This window comes from Corapipo altera, unplaced genomic scaffold (assembly GCF_003945725.1).
Source record: "Corapipo altera isolate COAL_440 unplaced genomic scaffold, ASM394572v1 49, whole genome shotgun sequence".
Lineage (NCBI taxonomy): Eukaryota > Metazoa > Chordata > Aves > Passeriformes > Pipridae > Corapipo > Corapipo altera.
The window spans coordinates 15,839,558-15,860,574 of NW_020884879.1; the positions used below are offsets into that span (position 1 = coordinate 15,839,558).

The window sequence follows — 21,017 nt, forward strand, 5'->3', positions numbered from 1 at the left end:
AAAGCAGAATTTCATTGGTCCTATTTCATATCTAAAACGCAGAGGTAGTTCAGAAGTTATGCTTAGGGTGCTGATGAGTGCTGGGAAATGAAATGGGTATTCTAGCTTCCTCTGAGAATATTAAATCATCATATAAACATGTACAGCTGATTTTGGAAATACAATTTTTATGCTAGAAACATCAGGAACTAACTTTTCCCCTGAATATTTTAATTTTTACCACATTTTTTTTTCACCATGTAAGACTTAAATGGACAAGAACTAAGTGGAACCCACCAAAACTAACTGTGGGCAAAATGGATAAAAAAGCACAGAACAATTTCATGCTACAAAGTTTAGGAAGCATGCTCATAATTAAAAAAAAAAATATTACAGTTTAAGTGCTTGGAACGAAATCAGCTGCTTCAGATGAAACTCATCTCTTAACACATATTAATCAACTCAGGCAAAACCTGCAGGTGAAATGAAACATTACAGGTTTGCTAATCCAAAAGATCGCTGCCCCCATCTCACAAAAGGCTTGATCCTGCTCCTAGGTTTTCATATTCCTATTTTCCTCTTTCCTATGCTCTGTTGTTGGCTGTGATCTTACCTTTCTCCCCTACAGGTGTTATTCTGACCACCACTTTTTTCTTTTGGTCAGTTTACTTGCATAAAAAGCAGGTCAGAAAAAGGAGATCTAGATGAGGGTGGCAGGGGAGAGGAGGGAAGGCTAAACCTGAAGGAAGCTTTTCAGGTGACACTGACACATTAGATAGACTTCCACCAAAAGATATAACTCCATCCTAGTTTGCAGGAAGTGTTTTATAATCCTGTTTTTCAGTTCCACCTTGACAACATATGTTTTAAAAGCAACTACTATATGCAAAATGCCATGTCCCACACTGTATACCTGGCTCACTAGTTCTGGTATTCCTAGAGCCCTGTCGATTTCTTCTAAACCATCAAAATTCCTTAATGCCATGTAAAGCTGATCCAGAAGAGCACCCTCATCACTTGGTGACTCTGATGAAGGATGATTACACAAGAGATCATCTGGTGAGCTGCCAAATGGTTGCCTGTGAAAACATGAACACAGCGTTGGTAAACAGCTGCTGAAAAACAAGAAATAATATCAGAGGATTAGTACTCAAATTGAACTAACAAGTGGAGACAGAATTCTTTTAATCACTGCCAATTTTGTTTAGAAAATTATACTGGATGAAAGTTATGCTACCCAAAGAAGTAACTAAACAGTGTGATTAATGCCTGTCAAGACCCTACAAGCACGGTGTATCTGACAAGCAAGAAAGCACACCAAAGTTACGCCCTAGTGTTGATTTTATATTACAGGGTCAACAGTGGAACAGAGAAGTCAGTACAGAATATAGTCAATGAAGGCAGAAGGCTAAATAATTGTGGTTTTAAAACTAATTGTAACTTTGAATTTCAGATGTCAGATAAAGTATACTATCACAAGTAGACTCTCCTCTTAGCTGGTTTTCTATCAGGCTAAGCAAGTTGAAGAGGCCACAGAGGGCCATGGATTGTCTGAGCTTGCAAAACTGAACATCTGGAAGAGCTGGGCAGAAGCATGAGGGAGTAGGGAGAAAAGGACATTATCCTTTTTGTTTGCAGCAAAACACTGCATCAGCTCACCCCATCTGCACGCCCCATCATCAGCTCACCCCAACTGCACACTTGGGTACCAGTTTATACCACATAAAATCCACATAACTTGGTTATGTACCTTGGAGGGACATCAGCAAGAATTTGGATACTGTCAGGCAGAGTGTAGTGGCTCTATAAATCGTGCTTACCTCACTCCTGAATTTGTATGCAAAGCACACTCACAGTTACAAAGGCAGAATAAGGGTTTATTCTAAACCCAAAGGACAAAACTTCCTAAGAAACAAACTAAATCTGAAATAACACCTTATCTGCAGGCAAATAACACATTTTTGTTTTGCAGTTCACACACCTGCTCTGCTTCATGCACGTAACTACAAGACTACAATAGAAAATATAAAGAGCAAAGCATTCTGCAAGGAAGGGCAGCTACAATATGCGCATCATAGAAGAATCTCATCCCAGATAATTACTCAGATACAACAAAAGCTGTCATACATAGAGGGAGGAAAAGCACTATATGTGAACCCTTTTTACATGTCTGTTTAGAAAAACAAAGAAACATGTTTGTGTATTTAGTTTCCATAATGAGACATATGGTTGCCATGGAAGTCTAATCTCTATGTCAAAGCTAAGCAGAAGAGCTGCATCATCAGGTTATACACTGAAAAAACCCAAAGGATGGCAAGCAGGAAAACTAACCAAAATGTATTCTTTTTAATTAGATCCCAGACAGTAAAACAAATAAGAGGATATATATTACATACCCTTAAAACATTGCAAAGTACGAATCAATCTCAAATACATAAGTTTCTGTAACTGTCACAGATGGAATTATAAATCAGGAAAGGGAAAGAACAATAAAAAAAATATCCTCTGATTCAAACTGTTTGCAAACTTGAAGATGACCTATAAGAAGGGATCTACAATGTGGAAAAACAATTGATGAGGCTAGCAAAACAAACCTCCCTGAAATTGCAAATGGGCATGAACACCCATGATAAGAAAAATTTATTGAAAAGCACAGAAACTAATGAAGAAAATGCCACATATATTTATGGATAGTATTTTCGGACATCCTAACGAAAATTAAGAGAATGTAGCCAGAAGATTAACATTTTTTCAAACATACTTCTTTCCAATTGTTTCCACTTCCTTTTCTTTTTATTGATCCCTCCATATCCCAGCTTAAGTGGTTGAAAATATTTAGTATTTTTCAATAAGACAAGCATAAAAAAAGACAGTATACAGAGTCAGTATCATAATGTACTTGCTTTATAAGTTACCATTTTGCACTTGCTTGTCCATTTTGCATGGATATATATATGGACTCAGACAGTCCATATATATATATATATTCTATAAAGTAACCTGCAAACCTTTGTAGAAGATACAGCTCTTTTTTAAGAAGTGTAAACCACCTATTATAGTTTTGCCATTATTTAAAAAGTCTTAATAATGAAAAAAGTTAACACATTACACATGAGTTAGAGTTGTGCTCAAACTGTAGTTCTGGTTACCTGAGAAGGAGCTAACTTCAGGGAAGAGGCAGCCTTTCTTTCACTTTCCTTACTCATCTTTTACAGAATTTAGGTCAATTAAAAAAACCCCAAACAAACCATAATTAACCACGTCCTGCATCACTTAAAATGCTACCCCACTGTGGGAAGAAACAGGTATCTTGTAACTACACAGTTATGGCTACTAGTACTGGCATTTTTCCACTTTAGTGTTCAGTATAATTATTAATAATTATTAATATTAATCATGCCCACGCTAATGCTCCAGAACTCAAAAGTGGTGCAACTATCTGAAGTGCTGGCAGCATTCACTGTGACACAGAGCTTTCAATTCTTTCAACACATTAAAGGGCAAAGAGAGCATTTATAAGTATTACTGGAACACGCATACGTTTCATGAGCATAAAATACTATAAGCATTAAATTGATGTACATTTGGTGAATATTTTATGCAGAATTTTGTTTCCAGGTGGTGTATAAAATATAGGCCTGTAAAAAATCTCTGTGTTCTGATGTGACACCAAGACTCACCTGTTCTGATTACCAAAAGTTGCCTGTTCTATAGGCAAGATGCTGTCTGGCCATGGTGCAGTCTGATTTGGAGGTGCCTGTTGTTGGCTATACTGAGGTCCTCCTATGTTCATCTCCAATTCGGATGGCCCTAGTCAAGAAAAAATAACCATATAACTCTTCTGAAAAGAAGCTATTTTCATGTTTCCATTGAATTATCTATGTTATGGTAAAAGCAAATAAAAACATTAAGACTTCAGTAACATTACACTTAGAAGCATCATTATTTTTTTGTTAAAGTTTGCTTTTAAAATTTGAGAAAACATGAGAACTCTGAAAGTGGCTCAAAATTATAAAATAGCAGATACAACATCATAGATGCAAAACTTAATAAGACAAGCATAAAAAAAGACAGCATACAGTGTCAGTATCGTAATGTACTTGCTTTAAAAGTGACCAGAAACACTTATAATGTTCACAGCATTTCCTTTAAAAAAATCTCTACAGTCTTTACTAAACAAGAGCTACTTCTTATGCTCTTTCTTTTGCCACACCACTGTGGAGCCATAGAGTAGCAGGAACTGTCCATCTCAACACGTGCATTAAAATGTAGTGTTTTAGACACCTTCCTTCCCACGTCCACAAGAAATTTTCACTGTGAAATATGGTTCTCATCAAACCTATAATTGAAGTATTTTTTTTCTTTTTTTTTTTTCTCTGCTTCATCTTTAACAACCCAGCATATGCCAAAAGAAACAACTCCACGCACGCCCTGACTTACCCATATTCATGACCTGAGATGGAAGCATCTGCCTCGGGCCAGCCTGGTTGCTGGGTCTCAAGGGGATGCTGGCCGTGGGGTTGCGGATCATGCCTGCTTGCACCGGCCTGTTCATGGCGCTGGCTGTGGGTGCACAGCTCACCCTCACAGCAGCAGCCTGGCTTCCCCAGTCTCCAGAAGTCATGGCAGGTCGAGGGGCATTGCCACCGATCATTCCTGCACAAAAGCCAAACAGACTTAGGTACCAGCACATGATTCAGAACATCTTTAGCACTACTGCTGCCTGATGAGCTGCATTTTCAGCAACAAAAGTGCACTGATTTCACTCAAATCACATTGTACCACAACTGCCCATCCAGACGTGCCAAGCTACAGAACAATGCCTTATGCTACTTAGTCAAGGGACTGGAGATTGTTATACATTTTACAAGAGGAAGATCCCTTTATCATTTCCAAAATGCTGTTCAGAGTAAGTGTTCCCATATGTAGTCTGCAACAGGTGCTGAGGGTGTGTGGATAGCCTTAACTTCCTTCCTCAGGAAATGAATCACGTTTGCTGATTTGTATGTCACTGCTTTACTTTCCAAGTGCTAAGTGAGAATGGAGACTTGAGTAACAACGTGTTAATGTAAACATGCTTACAAATTAGAAGGATTGTATATAAATTCACATTCTGCAAACATCTTTTGGTGACTTCCTTCATCTGGAACCTAGAGCCTTCTTAGCTTCAAGGTTCACCCAGATAATCTCGCACCGATGTACAGTGCAGGGAAATTACTCGCAGGAACTTTCCGATAGATGCTGAAGTTCATTACCGTTATTGTAGGGGAAGTCCTCCCACATCTACTGTAAACAACTGATACAGTTTATTTACACTTGGAATATATAGAATACTACACTCTGACAGTAGCCAAAAAACCTCAGCCAAACTCCAACACAAAAAACCCCTAAAATCCGAAGATGGGCGTTCATAGTATTTACACATTTCAATTTTAATCAGTCAAAAGAGCAGGTAAAACACTAATTTCAGATTGGACTATTGGTTCAGATTTGTTTCTCCAGTTGCATTTTGCAATATCCTTAAATGAATACTAAAAGCCACACAAATAATTATTACTCATCAGTTCAATTACTTGGTGACAAATAACCAAAGAGAAAAACTGGTTGAAGAGGGTCTTTGTTTTGTGTGCTGACAAAATTTGCTTTAGTGTTACATCCTCAGGTTTGTTCTATTTGTGTACATATTCTATGAGCTGTTGTGCTAGAGCAAGGTAGGAACACAATAATACTCTCTAATTTGTATACATAAGATGAATGAAATCCTCTAATATGTATACAGAATATGAAAGAAATAGGACACTTAAAAGAATACAAGTTGAACTGCTTAAATGGGCTATTTCATTATTATGCAGCAGAATTCCTTTTTTAATACTGATGCGAACTAAATATAAAAATTTGACACTGAATAGCCATCTGAAAGGACTTACAATGCCCATTTATTTACTCAGAGCTCTTATAGCTGTTGTCACACACTTCCACAGTCTCAGACTGTGCATTAGTTGAAGTAAGTCCACCAGCCAGACTGTTCTTGCCAAACACGCTACAACACCTCTGTACATTATTAAGTTAATGTGTTGTAACCGCAACATCCAATGGTTCTCAAAAAGGTTATGTGCCAGAAAATGATGAAAACATTAGCATTTCTTTCATTTAAAATGAGAACAAAGGCTACTAAATACAGGATAATTGATGGCAAAATCAAGTTCTGTAGAGACACACATTGTAAGGGCAGCAGTATTGCCCACAATTTTGTTTTGAAAGACCCATCTCCATAGACTAGTGGTTCATTTGTTTTTGTGAGGCAGAAAGATTAGATTTTTACCTATTTAAGCCTCAGCTGAATCTGTAATATTTATGTGAACAGACTCTAATTGCCATTACACTGTGTTCATCTAGAAGTTTTCTGGTAGGTGACAAGCACTGCACAGGGGCAGGACTAAAAATACGCAGACACAGAAATTCAAAATAAATATGCCAATACATATCATCCCACGAAACATGATTTTCCCAGACTTCTTGGAAAGTAATAACCTGTACTTGTAATAACCCCAACGTTAAGCTACACATGCTATAGCCTGTCACTCAAGTATATTAAAAAAGAAAAAAAAAGAAAAGGAAGTCATCTTACCTGTGCTACTGCTGCCTAAAGTTCCTTGACTTCCTATTATCCCTTCATTCCTGCCCATCAGACCCGGCTGAGGTATCACTGAGTAAGGGCTACTCGTTCTTATGGGTGGGAAAGTTCCTGCACCTGTTGGGTTCTGCAGTGTGATGTCAAGTGGTAAATTCTGGTTTGGTAATAACCTGCCCAGTTGCCCTGCTCGTGGGTTATTAAAAGCTAGACAGGAGGAGCAAAGAAAAAAAGCAAAGTTACAAAATGGAAACTTTACAGGTTAAAAAGAAAAAAAAAAGAACCCAGACACAATTAAAGCTCTTGGGCTGAGCTATTTAATGCTGCTTAATTTACCCACTCTTATCCGTCTGAGAAACATCCCTTCTTGACATTTTAACGTAAATTTCAAAATGGAACATTCTGACACAAACCAGATATGATGTATATTTTAAAAAACTTTAAATGATGCAATTTAACTGACAGAAGAGCCACTACAGCAAAATACACCCCTATGTGATGTGCATGCTACTGCCAAATAATCTTATACCTAGTAGGACTGTAATTGCATGCAGATCTCATCCTGAGGCAGATTGTTAGGAATTATCTCAGTTTTGAGTGTTTTCCAGCACAAGCTGTGCCCCGAAGAAGTTATCAAAATTAAGGGCAGATTGAGTCTATATTGGATCCCATAGCCCCATTTCTACATGTCCCTTTTAATTATTTTTTTTAAATTTTTTTCATTAATAAAAATAAATACTTCCATGATTCAGCAACAATAAATAACTGGTCCAGAATTAGAGCTGTGCCACAATAATATTCTGGTAAAACAGAACCATCCTTGATGGTTACTGTCATCTTTATGTAACTATTTTCTTCTAGTTTGTGCTTTTAAAATCACCCTCTGTGAAGAAGACTGCCTCAGAAAAGCGAGTTTCAGATTATGATTGGCAAGCATCTGGCTCAGCTAGTCTTTGGGCAATGTTCCAATGCAAAAAGCATCTCGTATGTGCACAACTAGTTCTCAAACATGAATCAAACACTGACCTTGTAGCTATGATTCCATTTCCAATCATACTCACGAAATACATACAAGTAAATTACACACTTTTGTGAAATTATTATTTGCAGTACTTCCTGATAGCTTCCCCTAGTAGAGGTTCTGATTTAACAGCATCCTTAAAGCGACTTCTGCATTTTACCACATTACAAAGACGTTAAAAAACTTCTTTCTTATTTTAGATTGAAGTAGTGCTACTTTTGAATTTGGAAACTTATATGGGGTTTAGTAAGCTTATTAAAAAGCACAGAAACATTCTATTCCAAAGGTCTCTGACTTTTGTTCTTATTTTATAAAACCAGATTGCAGGAACTCATTATATTTATTCCTTTTTTTAGTGTTAAGTTCTCTGGCAGGTGAATTTGCCTACATGTATGTACAGGAAAAACATCACATCACATACGCCTAATTCTTAACCATGAGATCAAAATTTTGTCTTGTCTGTCTGTTCAAACAAGTAAACAAAACTTACTCATGAAACAAAAATTACCTTCTCAAGATTAGGGGCATCATCAAGTTTAAGGATTGAACCAAAAATGAACTTAAGTGACAATTTCAGAGTAGTTTGTTCCAAAAGTTTGAAAAATCACATAGATGAGCGAGTTGTTATATGTGTGGTTTTGCCAGCACCTCCTGATCTTACAAAAGGAAAGCTGGAAATGCAGCACAAAATAAGAACACAGCTGATGAACTGTGATGGTGATTAGATCACATATTCTCCTCGTGGTCAGGATGGGACTGAAGGAGGCTCCTTGTTCCCGTGTAACAGACTCAAGAAATTTGGCAAATCTAGCAGTTTTTTCTTTTAACAGATAAAAATATTTTAAGTATTTTCATGTAAAACCTGTAACATGAAAGCTGGTTATTTCTTCAGAAAACAAAAAATAATTAAAAAACCCCAAACCCCTTTTGGAATTGTATATGATTTGACAATCATTCTACATTGGTTTTCTGTGAGCATATGAGAAGCCCCTCACTATTTCTGTGCACCTGTTTTCTGTATGTTTTTCTACTGAAAACAAAGCAGAAGTTCCTAGGGAAATCAGGCACAGACACAAGACTGAGCCAGAGGAAAAGGTTTTAGGCTTTTAATATAGATGGGAAACAGGATGCTGCTTTTACAGAACTGCTGCTAACCACCAAGTCACTCTCATGTACAATCATACTGTTACTGTACTGTCAGTAGCTTTGAAAGCAGATTTAAAGCTAGGTTAACTCTAGAAAGTCAAAAGGCTCCATTGGAAGGAACCAACAAACCTTGCTTCAAAAAGAATATCCTACATGCACAGAGATTTTCTTCTGACTTTCGTGCTGCTGCTGTTAGTACACCCATACTTATAAAACTGAGTACATTTAAATCCAAGCATCTTACTCTGAGCAACATTGATAACAAGTGATTATTTAAGGATCTGAAGTGGCTTTAATACGAATTTAAACACTAATATTTACCAACAGAATATTAATATTTATTTGAACATTTCTAAGTAATTTGGGTTACTTTGAAAGTGGCCCGGTGTTTTTTTAATATTATCAGAATATCTAAAATTATTATCTAAAAAGTTTTACAAAAAAAGAAATCAGTTTACATCTAAGGAAGTAAATAGATGCTGCCACCCTAGCCAACAGGAGTAAAAAATGAAGTAGTGGCTTTTTATGCTACTTTATTCAACATTAGTTGATAAGACTTCTGTCTTGCTTGCTTTCCATTATTCTATGGTGGTAAACCAACATTTCAATGCTGATTTGTAAGCTAATTAATAAAATTAAGGAAAACTGTCAGCTGGAAGGGACACAATTAAAAGCCACAATTTCAAATTAAACTTGGACATTCCTCTTTATCTTCTGTCCTTCTATTAATCTTGTGGTTTTAGAAGAAGATTCTCCTTCATTCATCTCTTGTCCCTTTTATTGCAAGAGCTGCCAGAAAGGAGTGATCTGCATCACAAAAAACCACTCTCCATGCCAAAGCCCTCACAACAGCAGCATCAGATACAACCGCAACAGGGGACATTTGCTTTATTTTGAGGGTACCCCTTAGAATTCCTCAGAGGACACAGACTTCCAGGGTGAACTTGGTGTGAATTAGACTTAACCTCCACGTGTGTTTTGAAATGGGACGACCGCAGGTGGCGCTGTGTCATCATGCAACCCCAGACAAGGAGCTACCCGGTTCCTCCCCAGCCGACCCAGGGACACCTCGACCCCCCTGCTCTGGGGGTTCACAAGCTTAGTGTACACGTGTGTCGAAGGCAGAGTGGACTCACTGCTCTGTGAAATCCTCATTGCTGGTTTCTGGGTGGCCACCGCCACGCCAGGGCTGCTGTCACTGGTGAGCTGCATGAGGTCATTGATGATGGCTTGCTTGTCGACCGAGCCCGCTGGCACGCCTGGGCGGCTATCTGGGAAAAGCTGTGGTAACTGGCTGTTCTGCAGGTCATCCAGAATCTCTTCCAAGTTATCCAATTCACTGCCTGGCTGCAACAAAAAAAGCACAAACCCACAGTACGCATAGCTGTTCGCCTGCTATTGGCATCCTGCTCACACCAAGCCAGGCAGCCTGCAACTCTTACACCCGCACCGGTTTTGGATGCATCTGCCAAGATGCCCGATGTGGAGGAAGCTCACAAAGCTGTTGTAAGGGGACTGTGCAGGCTTCCCAGGGCTCGTCTGCCTTGCTTGTGGGGAGACCAGTGTGGCACTGGCACCCCTTCAAAAGCTCAGCATCAAGATGTATGATTCAACATGGTTCATACCTCAGGCAACAGGGAGACTCTCCCTGTGCACTCGGTGATCGGTGCTGACAGCAGGAATAATTTTGGCAGGAGAAGAGATCCAACAGTGCTGAAGATGGAGGTTTACATAGGTATAACTAATATTCCTTTCAGCACAGTCATATTTCTAGTCTCTTTATGACTTGATTAAAAGCATATGATGGAAAAGTTGCTTCATGGCTAAAACAATTACCCATATGCTTTTTCTTTGTCACATTCAAAACTTGAACACTGAATAACTCTATATAAGTTAACTAGCAAGAAATACACGTTTCAATGAAGTTCAATAAATTAAAACCTGAGAACTAGTTACTAGAATTAGGAATTGATTTAGCTCACAACTTCCGAAATAACTGAAAAAAACTTCTCTGGAGTAAGAAAAGAGAAATCTAGTTACACTTAATTCACTAGAAAATTATCATGAAATAAAGATGGAAGAAAAATTAAGTTCATCCTATACTAACATAAATACTGACCTGCTTGTTTTTCTTAAAAATGTTGATTTTTGTAAGTATTTTTCTGGTAGCTTCTCTGTCTGTAAACTCTAAGAATTAGAATATTTTTATGACTGAAATGTGGAAGTCATCACAACTATATTCTCCAACCCTAAACCCTTGAATAGGATAAAACTTGGGTAATAATTAACAACAGAGAGTCCAGACTCACTTACCACCAAGCTGCACAGGAAACATATTATGACAGTATTTATAACAAATATCTACTCAAAATCAGCATCTTCATTAGGAAATGTGCAATGATGGAAGAGAGGCAGAGTGAACAGCTAGCTGTGAAGGACAGGGAACTGAGAAATAACACCACAAACATGCACAACTGAAATACAATTCTTCCTGGGTTTTTGTCCTTCCCCATATCATGAACTTCTGACTTATTGATAGCAAGCTCACAGCACAGATCGCAGGATAATGCAGAGATAGTTTTAAATTAACTACAGAGGCTCTAGCAGGCTAGCTAGGAAGCACTGCACATTGTACAGTATGCACAAAACTCCTGCTGCCACATCTAACCTGCCCCTGGGAAGCTCAGCTATTTTATTCAAAGGTAGCTAAAATGCCCCAAGGTTACACTGCTACATGCCTTTTTTGGGTGACTGGCTGCAAATAAGCATGGTATTTACTCCTTTACTCCTTCTACATCATCTCCTAGTCTTACAGATTGGAGTATATGATGCAAAAGGAGGGAGTTTACTCCATTAAAAGGCATCATGTGGGTGATCTGGAGGCTGGTGTAATTGGCAAAATGGTAGGAAATCACAGAATTAGAGGACTGGAGGAAATTTAAAACCTGAAGGCAAGATCAGCGTATGGCATTCCTTACAGAAGTTCATACAGCAACTTGTTAAAAACATCCAGTGACAAAAAATCCACAGCTTCCCTGGGGAATTGGTTTCAGCACTCTGCCATCCTTACTATTCTTGTGGGTTTTTTCTCAGTCTCAATGCAAAATCTCTCTCACTGAAATGGAGGCCTTTCCTTCCAATTGTATTTTGAAGCTGGAAAACACACTGTGCTCCCCTTTCTTTTTCTTATTTTTCTGTATTTGAAAATACATGCCCTTTTGATCTTAAGCTGAAATAAATAAACAACTTCAATTTGTGAATCTTCTTCAGCATATAAACTGTTTTCTAGACCGCTTATTAGTCTTGTTACTCCTGCAGATTGCCTTCAGCTGACCCACACTTTGGCTGAAGCCATATCTGGAACAGGACTTAAAATGAAGGACTTACAGCTGCTGAGTAAAGCAGAAAATTTACTCTACACATGATATGCTTTGATGGCATATTCCAGAAAAGCTGTAATTTTTTTAATTACGTGACATTACTGACTCAAACTCATCATGATTCCTAGACACAGTTCTGAAAAAGTCCTATCTAGTCAGTTGTCCCCTCCTTTTTAAAAAAAAATCTGTAACCTTATCCTTGACTATTGATAATAAATAGCATTTATTCACCCTGAATGTTCTAACATATTTTCTCTATATCTCTTTGTTGCAGCTGAATTTGAATTCTGCCCTCCAGTGCGCTTGCAAATATTCAAGTACCACACACATCTTTACCAAGGATACGCTCTATTCTCCCATCAGGTCATTCAGGATAACTAAAACACAGAAAAGCTCTAGATGCTGCACAAGCTCCTGCAGAATCTCCATTCTGACAGTGAATCCATCAATAACTACTGTGTGTGTAAGGATTTCCAAACAGCTTCCTGCCCACTCACAGCAGATTCATCTTGATCATGCATCTCTAACCTGCTTATCAGAGTGCTAGAAGTAAAAGGGCCAAAGAGCCTCACTCAAACCCAGGCACATGGCACACACTGCTTCTCTTATGTCAACAAGCTCGCTACCCTCCTGCCAAAGAAAAAAGGGTTGGTCCAACATTACCTGTTTTTGACAAATCCCACTACCTTCCAGGCAATTACAAGCAGCTGGATGGACACAGTACACTGACAAAAAAGGCTGAGCCAGGAGGAATCAAGTGTGATTCTATGAAGCCTAAATCATGGCACGGACAGGTGATAAGCAGATTCAAAACAGTGCTCCAAGAGACAGCCATGAGTGATGTTTATAGGAGCTGCAGTTTGAGTGATGGGAGATCTGGTACAAGAAGACTGCAAGAGCCAGTAGAAGAGACCGATATTGAGTATCATAAATTATAGAAGGATGATTCAGTACTCTTTGGGGGAATTAAGACATATGGCCTTCATTAAACGTATCTGAGACAATAGTGAAGGGAAGTTTTATATGTTGTAAGGGGTTTTTTTTGGTTGGTTTTGTGAGAGATTTTGTGTTGTCCTCTCTTTTAACATTCTGGCTACTGCAATTTGTTGTTTAAACATTAGGTGTTAAAATAATAACAACCCCAAACCAAACCCAAAACAATGGAACATATTGATACAAATGTGTCAGAAAACAGCACTCCCTAAGATGCTTTTAATTCCTTTCAGGAAGTGGCAAAGAAAGGCCAAATGCAACAGATGTATTTCAACAACATAAATACATAACCTTCCCCTTTTTTTTTGCATAACATAATCAATATTATTTTTTATGAGGGTTCTCAACTGCCACAGAAGTTCCCAGATAGGTTTAGAAGTAAGACCAAGCTAGGACATTAGCCTAAGTCTTTCCAGAGTCACCCTCAAAGGGCACCATATGTGAAGAAACTAGTATTAAAATATTTACTTGGTTAGTTTCATGGGATTTTTCCTTTATTTATATTCTATATTTATTTTGTTAATGGTCTAAATTGAACTTTATGTAAATAGAAGGCACACCCTAACCTCCCTGCAAAACAATTATTTGTCATAAATTGGGGGGGGGGAAAAAAAAAGCCTGATAAGGTGTTAAGCATCACAAGAAAGTTTTTGTGTATGAATTTTCATATCTCTAAGCAATGCAATTACTACAATCTCCACAGAACTTGGACACCAAATACCAGGAAGCATAAGACAAATTATTCTTAGAAATATTTTTGCATTTGAAAATGTACTTGTTTTATACCGTCATGTAGAGAAATACAGAATAAAGTTAAGTGCTTACAGAATTTTTTTAGCCCTACTGAAAGGCAGCTACACCTCAACATGAAGTCTGGTTTACAAGAAGTTACTATGTCAAAGTCTAGCTTCCATGGATAGTAAAGGACTGGATAATATTCTCAACTTTCTGGAAATCTCCTTCCTGCCATGGGCAAGACCCTGTATTCTAAGGACTTACAACAGGATGTCTTCTGGTGGGGACACAACTTCAAACTATACCTTCCTTACATAAATCAGAAGTTAGCTCATCTGCTACCTCTGAAGCGTGGGCAGAGCAGTTGACCACAAGAGGTAAACATAACCAAATTCCTGATCCAAACCAGTGATAAATTAAAGGATTATAAAAAGAAGGGAAAAGGAAATTAGAAGTGAAATCAATATGGTATTTTTCTCTGTGGTAACTGCAATAAAGATGAAATTGGCTAGAAATCCTATTATATTATCAGGCTACTCTATGACTAACTTTTGAAAACAGAAATCTAATTGAAAGACATTCAGAAAATGGAATCCCTATTCTAAGGTTTTGATAGAATTTCAGGAAGAAACCAATGTTCCTCATCAACTTAATGGATTTTGGACTATTAAACCAGAAATAGGTTTTTGGAAGATGAGTGGCATGTGTAAAGAAAATATGCTAGCCTTGGGAAGATAATGGTTTCCACATAAAGCAGAGTTGATAAAGTATGTGAGGAACTCCAGAACAGTTTCTGAGTTTTAGGAAAAAAATGTATATGCTTAAGATAATTTCTGGAACAGCACTGCTGGAGACTGTTCCTTGTGAAGTCCCTGTCAAACAGGCTGTCTATATTGTCTACTGGCTAAAAAAGAGGAGAGTACACTTGTGAAGATTAGGATTTTATTTCACACTATCCCAAGTGATTTCTCAGAGAATAAACTACTTTAGCAAGGCAATATCTGACACTGTTCATCATGTTTCTCTGACGTCCCCTTACTTTCACCCTCCTTCCCCTCGAAGTTGTCAGCCGGTCTTGACCATCTCATGACCACAGCATGTGCTGGCTGCAGCCAGAAGCACAAAGAAGGACACCCCGAGCAGTGGTGTATAGGGAAGGTGCAGGGTAAAGTCCCACCTTGCAGCCACACAGTAGCCAGTGGGCTGTCAGGGAGAGTGAGAGAAGGCAGGCTTACTGCTGAAGGACACACTCTTCCCTTTTTAACAGTGGTATGAGCACTTGTGCTCAACAGCAACAGCGCTGCTACAGTTGGTGCTGGAGGAAAAACTCCACTGAGCGTCCCGCAGCAGGTCTCTTTCATACTCTTCCCTACAGCTGCTGTAACTTGAATAAGAATCAGCCTAATAAAGCTTGTTAACCACTATCCCACCAAGGAAGGGAAAAAGGTACGGCAGTGCTGGAAATATTCTCTGCCATTTGAGAAAGGCTTCCTGTCAGTTGCTGCTCCCTGCAGAAGTGTATGTTTAAACACACTACCTAGAAGACTGCTATTTTTAGTACAGTGGTGCACTTCAAAGCATTTCCTGCTCAGAAAGTCACACCAAAAGTAAAAGGAGAAAATGCAATGGCTCTGCTGCCTCCCAACACACCCATCTCCCTTGCAGAGGCCACCCCACTGCTGGTCTACTGCTGTTTCCAAAGAAACTGCACACCCCAATGACTAATTACTTAAAAATACAACATTCCTCAGGGAGGAGAAGTTTTAAATAAACCTGCAAAATAGGTAACACAAGCACATGGCTAATTTTTACATATGGAAGGAAGAAGGAGGGGGAAGGATACAGGAGGATGGAAGAATTTAGCACAAGAATCTGTGTTCTGGTCTTGTACTAAATAGTTCCAGCTTTGATCTAAATTTAGGCAATGGTCACTTCCTGTAGGAGACCATCTTCCAAAGCTGAAGAGTTTTTGATGCTAAATATTTTCAGTGATATCATAATTGGAGTAAAGTGGTTATTTGTTTAAAGGCCTGGCCTTCAGACAGTTAAACACTTAGATTATTCTATATTCCCCACCATTTCCTCTCCTGCTCCACTCTGGACTTCTGTTTATTCAGCTCCAGGTTTCACTGCATTTTAAGTAGGTTTTAAAACTCTGTTTACAACCAACGGGAGCAATAAAAGCCCTTCTGTCACTATCCAGCAGTCTTCCCTCACAGAGATGGGACTGGCTCCTCTCTGCCTTGGGGTTGAGGAAGGCCTTACCACTTTATCACAATTCCTGCACAGCTTCATGGCTTTCTGAATAAACCCAACTCCTGGACCTTTTCTGTACCTCTGGTTCCCCTGTCCTGGGAGACAAACTCTGTCTTCAAATTTTAAGAAAAGGCAATACACTTATAGTCCATACTTCAACCTCCTCAAATTGCTCCCTGACCTCAGGAATATTAAATCTAAAAATAAAAGAATGAATAGACTATTCACTTCATGAAGTTCATAACTCTGGAGAACCTGATTTTCAACTGCTTGGTAGTGCTTGTAGACACTGTAAAGATTCTTTCTGTAAAGTTGGTCTTATAATTAGTTACATGTTTACATTTAGGGTGAGACAACTTCGTATCTGTAGTCACCAGAAAGTAAGGCAGCTCGTTTAAACTCTTCATCTGTGCTACCACTTGTCAATGGCAGTATCACTGAGGGGCAGTTTACCTTCTCTATTTTAGACACACATTAAGATAAGATAAAAAAATTGTGGAATACCTTTCTATTTTTCCATCAACGATAAAAGGAACTCGTAGGACCACCTTGGAGTAGACAGCTAATTTCTAGAGGGGACAAAACTTGCTCTCTCGGAATGGGTTCACAAGCTAAGATGTTCACTGTGCACTCCATAGAGATCATAAAAGAGAATATTTATATTCTTTTAGAAATTTAATTCTTATTAATAAACCATCTAGAGACCATGATTTTGATCTGTGGATGATGGACATAAATTTTTTGGTGATTACCAAATTCTACATTCTTGTCCAGTACCTAATACGAAGGACTGAAGATCTCTGCCTTCAATGCAGTCAGTGTTAAGGATCCGAACTAAAAATTGAAATCTATCAGATACTTTTAAAATAGTCAATTTTTGTCAGTTTAGCTGTGAATTTCTTGATATTTGTGTTTTTCTAGCCTAATGAAGCATAAGTTCTCAGAGAGAATCTAAGCCCCACCTCTACAGACACTACAAAATAGCAGCTTTCTTTCAAAACTAAACTAACATCCAGGCTTGAGGATAAATCCCTGTAGAAATTAGTGTAATTTGGCTTGGTTTCCCCTAAAGCATGGGAAGGATTGAAAAACCACAACTGCTCATACATAATGGCAATAGTTGTCAAATTCTGTTGAAACAGAACAAGCAACCTTAGGAATAGCCTGGATAACTGACATTTAAACAATGCTGCATCCACACTGTAGTGGTGTGTTTGGTCTCTATGTTTTGTGTTTATAACCACTGCTGAAAGAACTGTCTACTAGTTACAGACTGCCGAAAGGGCAAATAAAAAATAATAACCAATGCTGTGACTTAGGGCTAAGAACATGTTGTCTATCCCTCCTCAGCCTCAAAATACAATATAGAAAATATAAAAAATGATGTCTATATAGACATACAATAAATAACTACAACAGATTCATAAAAACAAACTTTTCAAACCTAGTCCGCACATTAAAAATATGCAATATTTTAAAATCCAATATTTTAATAATGAAGGATATGACTGTGAATGAGAACCATGAATGTTTGCACAGTGTATGATCTGATCATGATTTACAAACTAAGGCTTCATGCACAGGGCTGCCTAGGGATTAATGACCAGCTGTGAGAGTTGATAGTGTAGGACAAATCTAAGGATCATTAACTCCAGTTAGTTATAACCTCCCCAGAAAATGCCTTATATTAAAATTGATATTGTAATTACCCATTTTATAAATAAAATAAACATATTGGAGTAGCAAATTGCTTTTGCTGTGTCCCTTTTCTTGCAAAGCTCTGAAAACTGGAGCATTCTGGGTGATGTGAACCTGGTGCTTTTTAAAAGTGAATTCTGCATGAAAGCCAGTGAAATAACACTTTTTAGCATAGGTCCTAACAACATACAGTTTATTAGTAGGTTGGGCAGTAGAGCAACAAGTAATCTTGCATAGAATGTGAAGAAATTCTGAAAGCAAAATAAATGCAGGTAACCTTGCACAGGGAGACGTGATCTCTACACTGAACGATTAATCATCCACAGGAACTTGGGTTGAATATAAAGAATTTTTAAGGAAAAAAAAAAGAGAACAAATCCTCCCAATTGGCACAGAAGTCTATTTGCTCTGATTTTAATTTGCAGGTCAAGTATAGCACAAAGACCAGTAATGCAAAGTTGATATCAGTCCTATTCTTGAGCACAAACCTGTTTTCCATAGGAGGAGTGTAGCTGCTATGCTGGGCCAGGTCAAGGACCTACTTAGCACACAGCAGTTCAACATCAGCCTGTGGGAAAAGCTGTCAATTAGTGAACACTAACCAACAGTCATGTGTATTTTCTCTTTGCCTGACTACCATTTGGGAAAGGTTGCCTGTGTTATCCATCTCCTCCCAGGCAGAGTCTGTGCTTTTAGACAGAGTGATGATCACAACCTAGTAACACCAATTGGAAAACTGAGTGAAGACTGGATTTCAAAAGACAGATAATAGTTTCCTGAAGTGCCAAGATACTACTCTTAGAAGAAGTTAGATGGTAGAAATGCAGGTCTAGAACATGTCATTCACATGTAATGCAAAGATTATCTTACCTGTTCATTAGGCTCAAAGCTTATCTCTTCTTTTTCCGTCCTCATAGCTATTAACTTTGTGCTACCGGAAGGGTCTGTCTTACTGTCCAACCGCTCCAGTTTTGGGGGTATGTCTGGTAAACCAATATCTTTAGTATCATCTTTATCTAGCAAGTAGCGAAGTAGTGCATTATTATTCTTCTTAGGACTCGCTGGTTCCTGTTTAACAGTCACCTCTGAACCAGGAGCTGTGCTACTGGACTCCTGATTCAGTTCTTTGCCTGTGGCCTCTGCTGTGAGCTTGGCCAAATCTACAGGAGAACTACTGTCCTGCAATAGTCTGTGCAAAATTTTATGCTTCTCCTTGAGCGAGGTTCCATGTGCTGAACCAGACCCAGGTAACCCTCCTGTGGAGTCCTTGCTAATGTCTCCCATGGTACTGGACAAAGGTGAAGGCTCCATCTGATCTGATTTGGTGGTCAGCAATTGTAAGAGCTTTGTCTGGCTTTTTCCGTCGTGCAGTTTATTTTGTCCATCAGGTCTCTCGCCACTGACAACCGGTGGCATGTTGCTATCGCTGTTATCTTTCTGTTCTCCTGAATGGCAGCTGCTCTCTGCTTGTCCAGTTGTACCTTCTGATTGCTCCCCATATATTCCAAAGCAGTCTTTAGAGTCCAGGCTTCCCATCTTGCTCAGCTGCGGAGGATTCATATTCACAGGGGAATTTTGTAAATTTCCCATTTTTAGGTCAGGTGAAGCCAACGACGATCCTAGAGAAACGCCATGGCCCTCGCTGAGGGCCTGAAGTGCGTTCAGGGAACTGTTGGTGTAGTTATGGCTATTTCCTGTGCTGCTGCAGACTCCCACAGGTGAATGTAAGCTTCCTGCAGGGGAGAACTGACTGGGTGGGATGCGAGGACTTCCTGCCACTCCAGGGCTCACACGATGCCTTGGGGAAAGCATAGAGTTTGGCTGCCCTGGGTTCATGCCAGGGCTGCTTTGTGAGGGGCTATTCATTTTTAGTGCATAGTTACTACCCTGAGGAGTGGATGCTTGTATGCTTGACACATGGTTCATTCCCCCTGAACCACCAAACCTGCCTGCTGGCATGCCCATTTGTTCCTTTGGGCCATTTATGGCAAAATTTATATTGCTACTGATGGTCATATCCTGACCTGGGTTCCCACTGCACATGGCCTGATGGGCAGGGCTGCTGGAACTAATTGGGTTCAATATCTTCCCCATTCCTTGTCCAGTTAAATCCTGATTCATTCCACAGACATTCTGCTCTCTGTGTGGCAAGGGGAAGAAAAACGGCCTGTTAGCTAAAATGACACTGGCCAAGCTGCAATTACTTTACAGAAAAAAAAGCAAAACCCCAAATCTTGATTTAAAATAACACCAAACCCCTACAATCAAAACCAAATCAACAATTTGACAAAAGTGATATGCAACTCTTAACATGGCAGAACATTAACAGTATGTTTTTTCAGAACCTCACTAACAAATCAGTGGAAGAGAAGAAAAACAAAATTATACTTCACTTAAATGACAGTCACTAGAAATGCAGATAGGTTACAATTTCAAACCCTCTCCCTTTAATGTATCTTTCCTCTACAATTTGACAAGAGCTAACTTCTAGAACCGACAGAAATCTCATCTGAAACATATGACCCAACAAATACATGTTTTACAAGACAGCTGTGGACAGCTGTTTGCTGGAGAGTTTTGAATTTCTGTGTGATAGTCCCACCACAAGGCTAGAGTGGGCTATTTGCCCACCAAGTTCACAGTGAAAAGAAAGTTGAAAAAGTCACATTTCTACACTGCCAGAGTATTTCAATACTGCTCCAAAACAGCATGTGAGCCAAGGGAACTACTGGATACTGCTTTAGAATGAGAACAGTCTGTTAGCAATCTAGTCTTGCACAGGCATTTAGGAAAAGAGAAGAAGGAAAAAAAAGCCAAACCACACACACGTGAGCTGAAACTCATTTTAAACACAGGCTGTAAGACAGAGGAAACAGCGGAGAGAGAGACCTCCTCCCCCCCCGAGAAAAAGTTCTTGTGAGAACACCTGAAGGTCACTTCCCTTTTCCTCAGTAGATTTTAATTAGTTTATAGGAAGATGCAATATACTTTTTACTTCTGTGTTAAAACCTAATTCAGAAAAATCAGAACACATTCTCAAATACTAAAAGCGACGGAAGAGACAGAGTCAAGTAGATAAGGAAGAAAAAAAGAGGTTCTGACAAAAGCCAAATCAACTCTGAACTTCTAAAAACACATACTCAGGGAACATTCCTAATATGCATTTTCCATGAGACGA

The 21,017-nt window shown here is 38.8% G+C and overlaps 1 protein-coding gene across 3 annotated transcripts in view; it reads right to left on the minus strand.

Annotated features, from left to right (window-relative positions):
- Positions 1 to 21,017, minus strand: part of NCOA2 (nuclear receptor coactivator 2) — a 184,329-nt gene that overhangs the window by 20,248 nt on the left and 143,064 nt on the right. For all 3 annotated transcript variants that reach the window (XM_027638543.1, XM_027638545.1, XM_027638544.1), the window contains exons 12-17: positions 18,710 to 19,979; positions 9,914 to 10,124; positions 6,608 to 6,817; positions 4,420 to 4,635; positions 3,660 to 3,789; positions 893 to 1,058 (exon numbers count right to left, since the gene is read on the minus strand). In XM_027638543.1, coding sequence (XP_027494344.1) covers positions 893 to 1,058; positions 3,660 to 3,789; positions 4,420 to 4,635; positions 6,608 to 6,817; positions 9,914 to 10,124; positions 18,710 to 19,979 — 2,203 coding nt within the window. The remainder of the gene's footprint in view (positions 1 to 892; positions 1,059 to 3,659; positions 3,790 to 4,419; positions 4,636 to 6,607; positions 6,818 to 9,913; positions 10,125 to 18,709; positions 19,980 to 21,017) is intronic.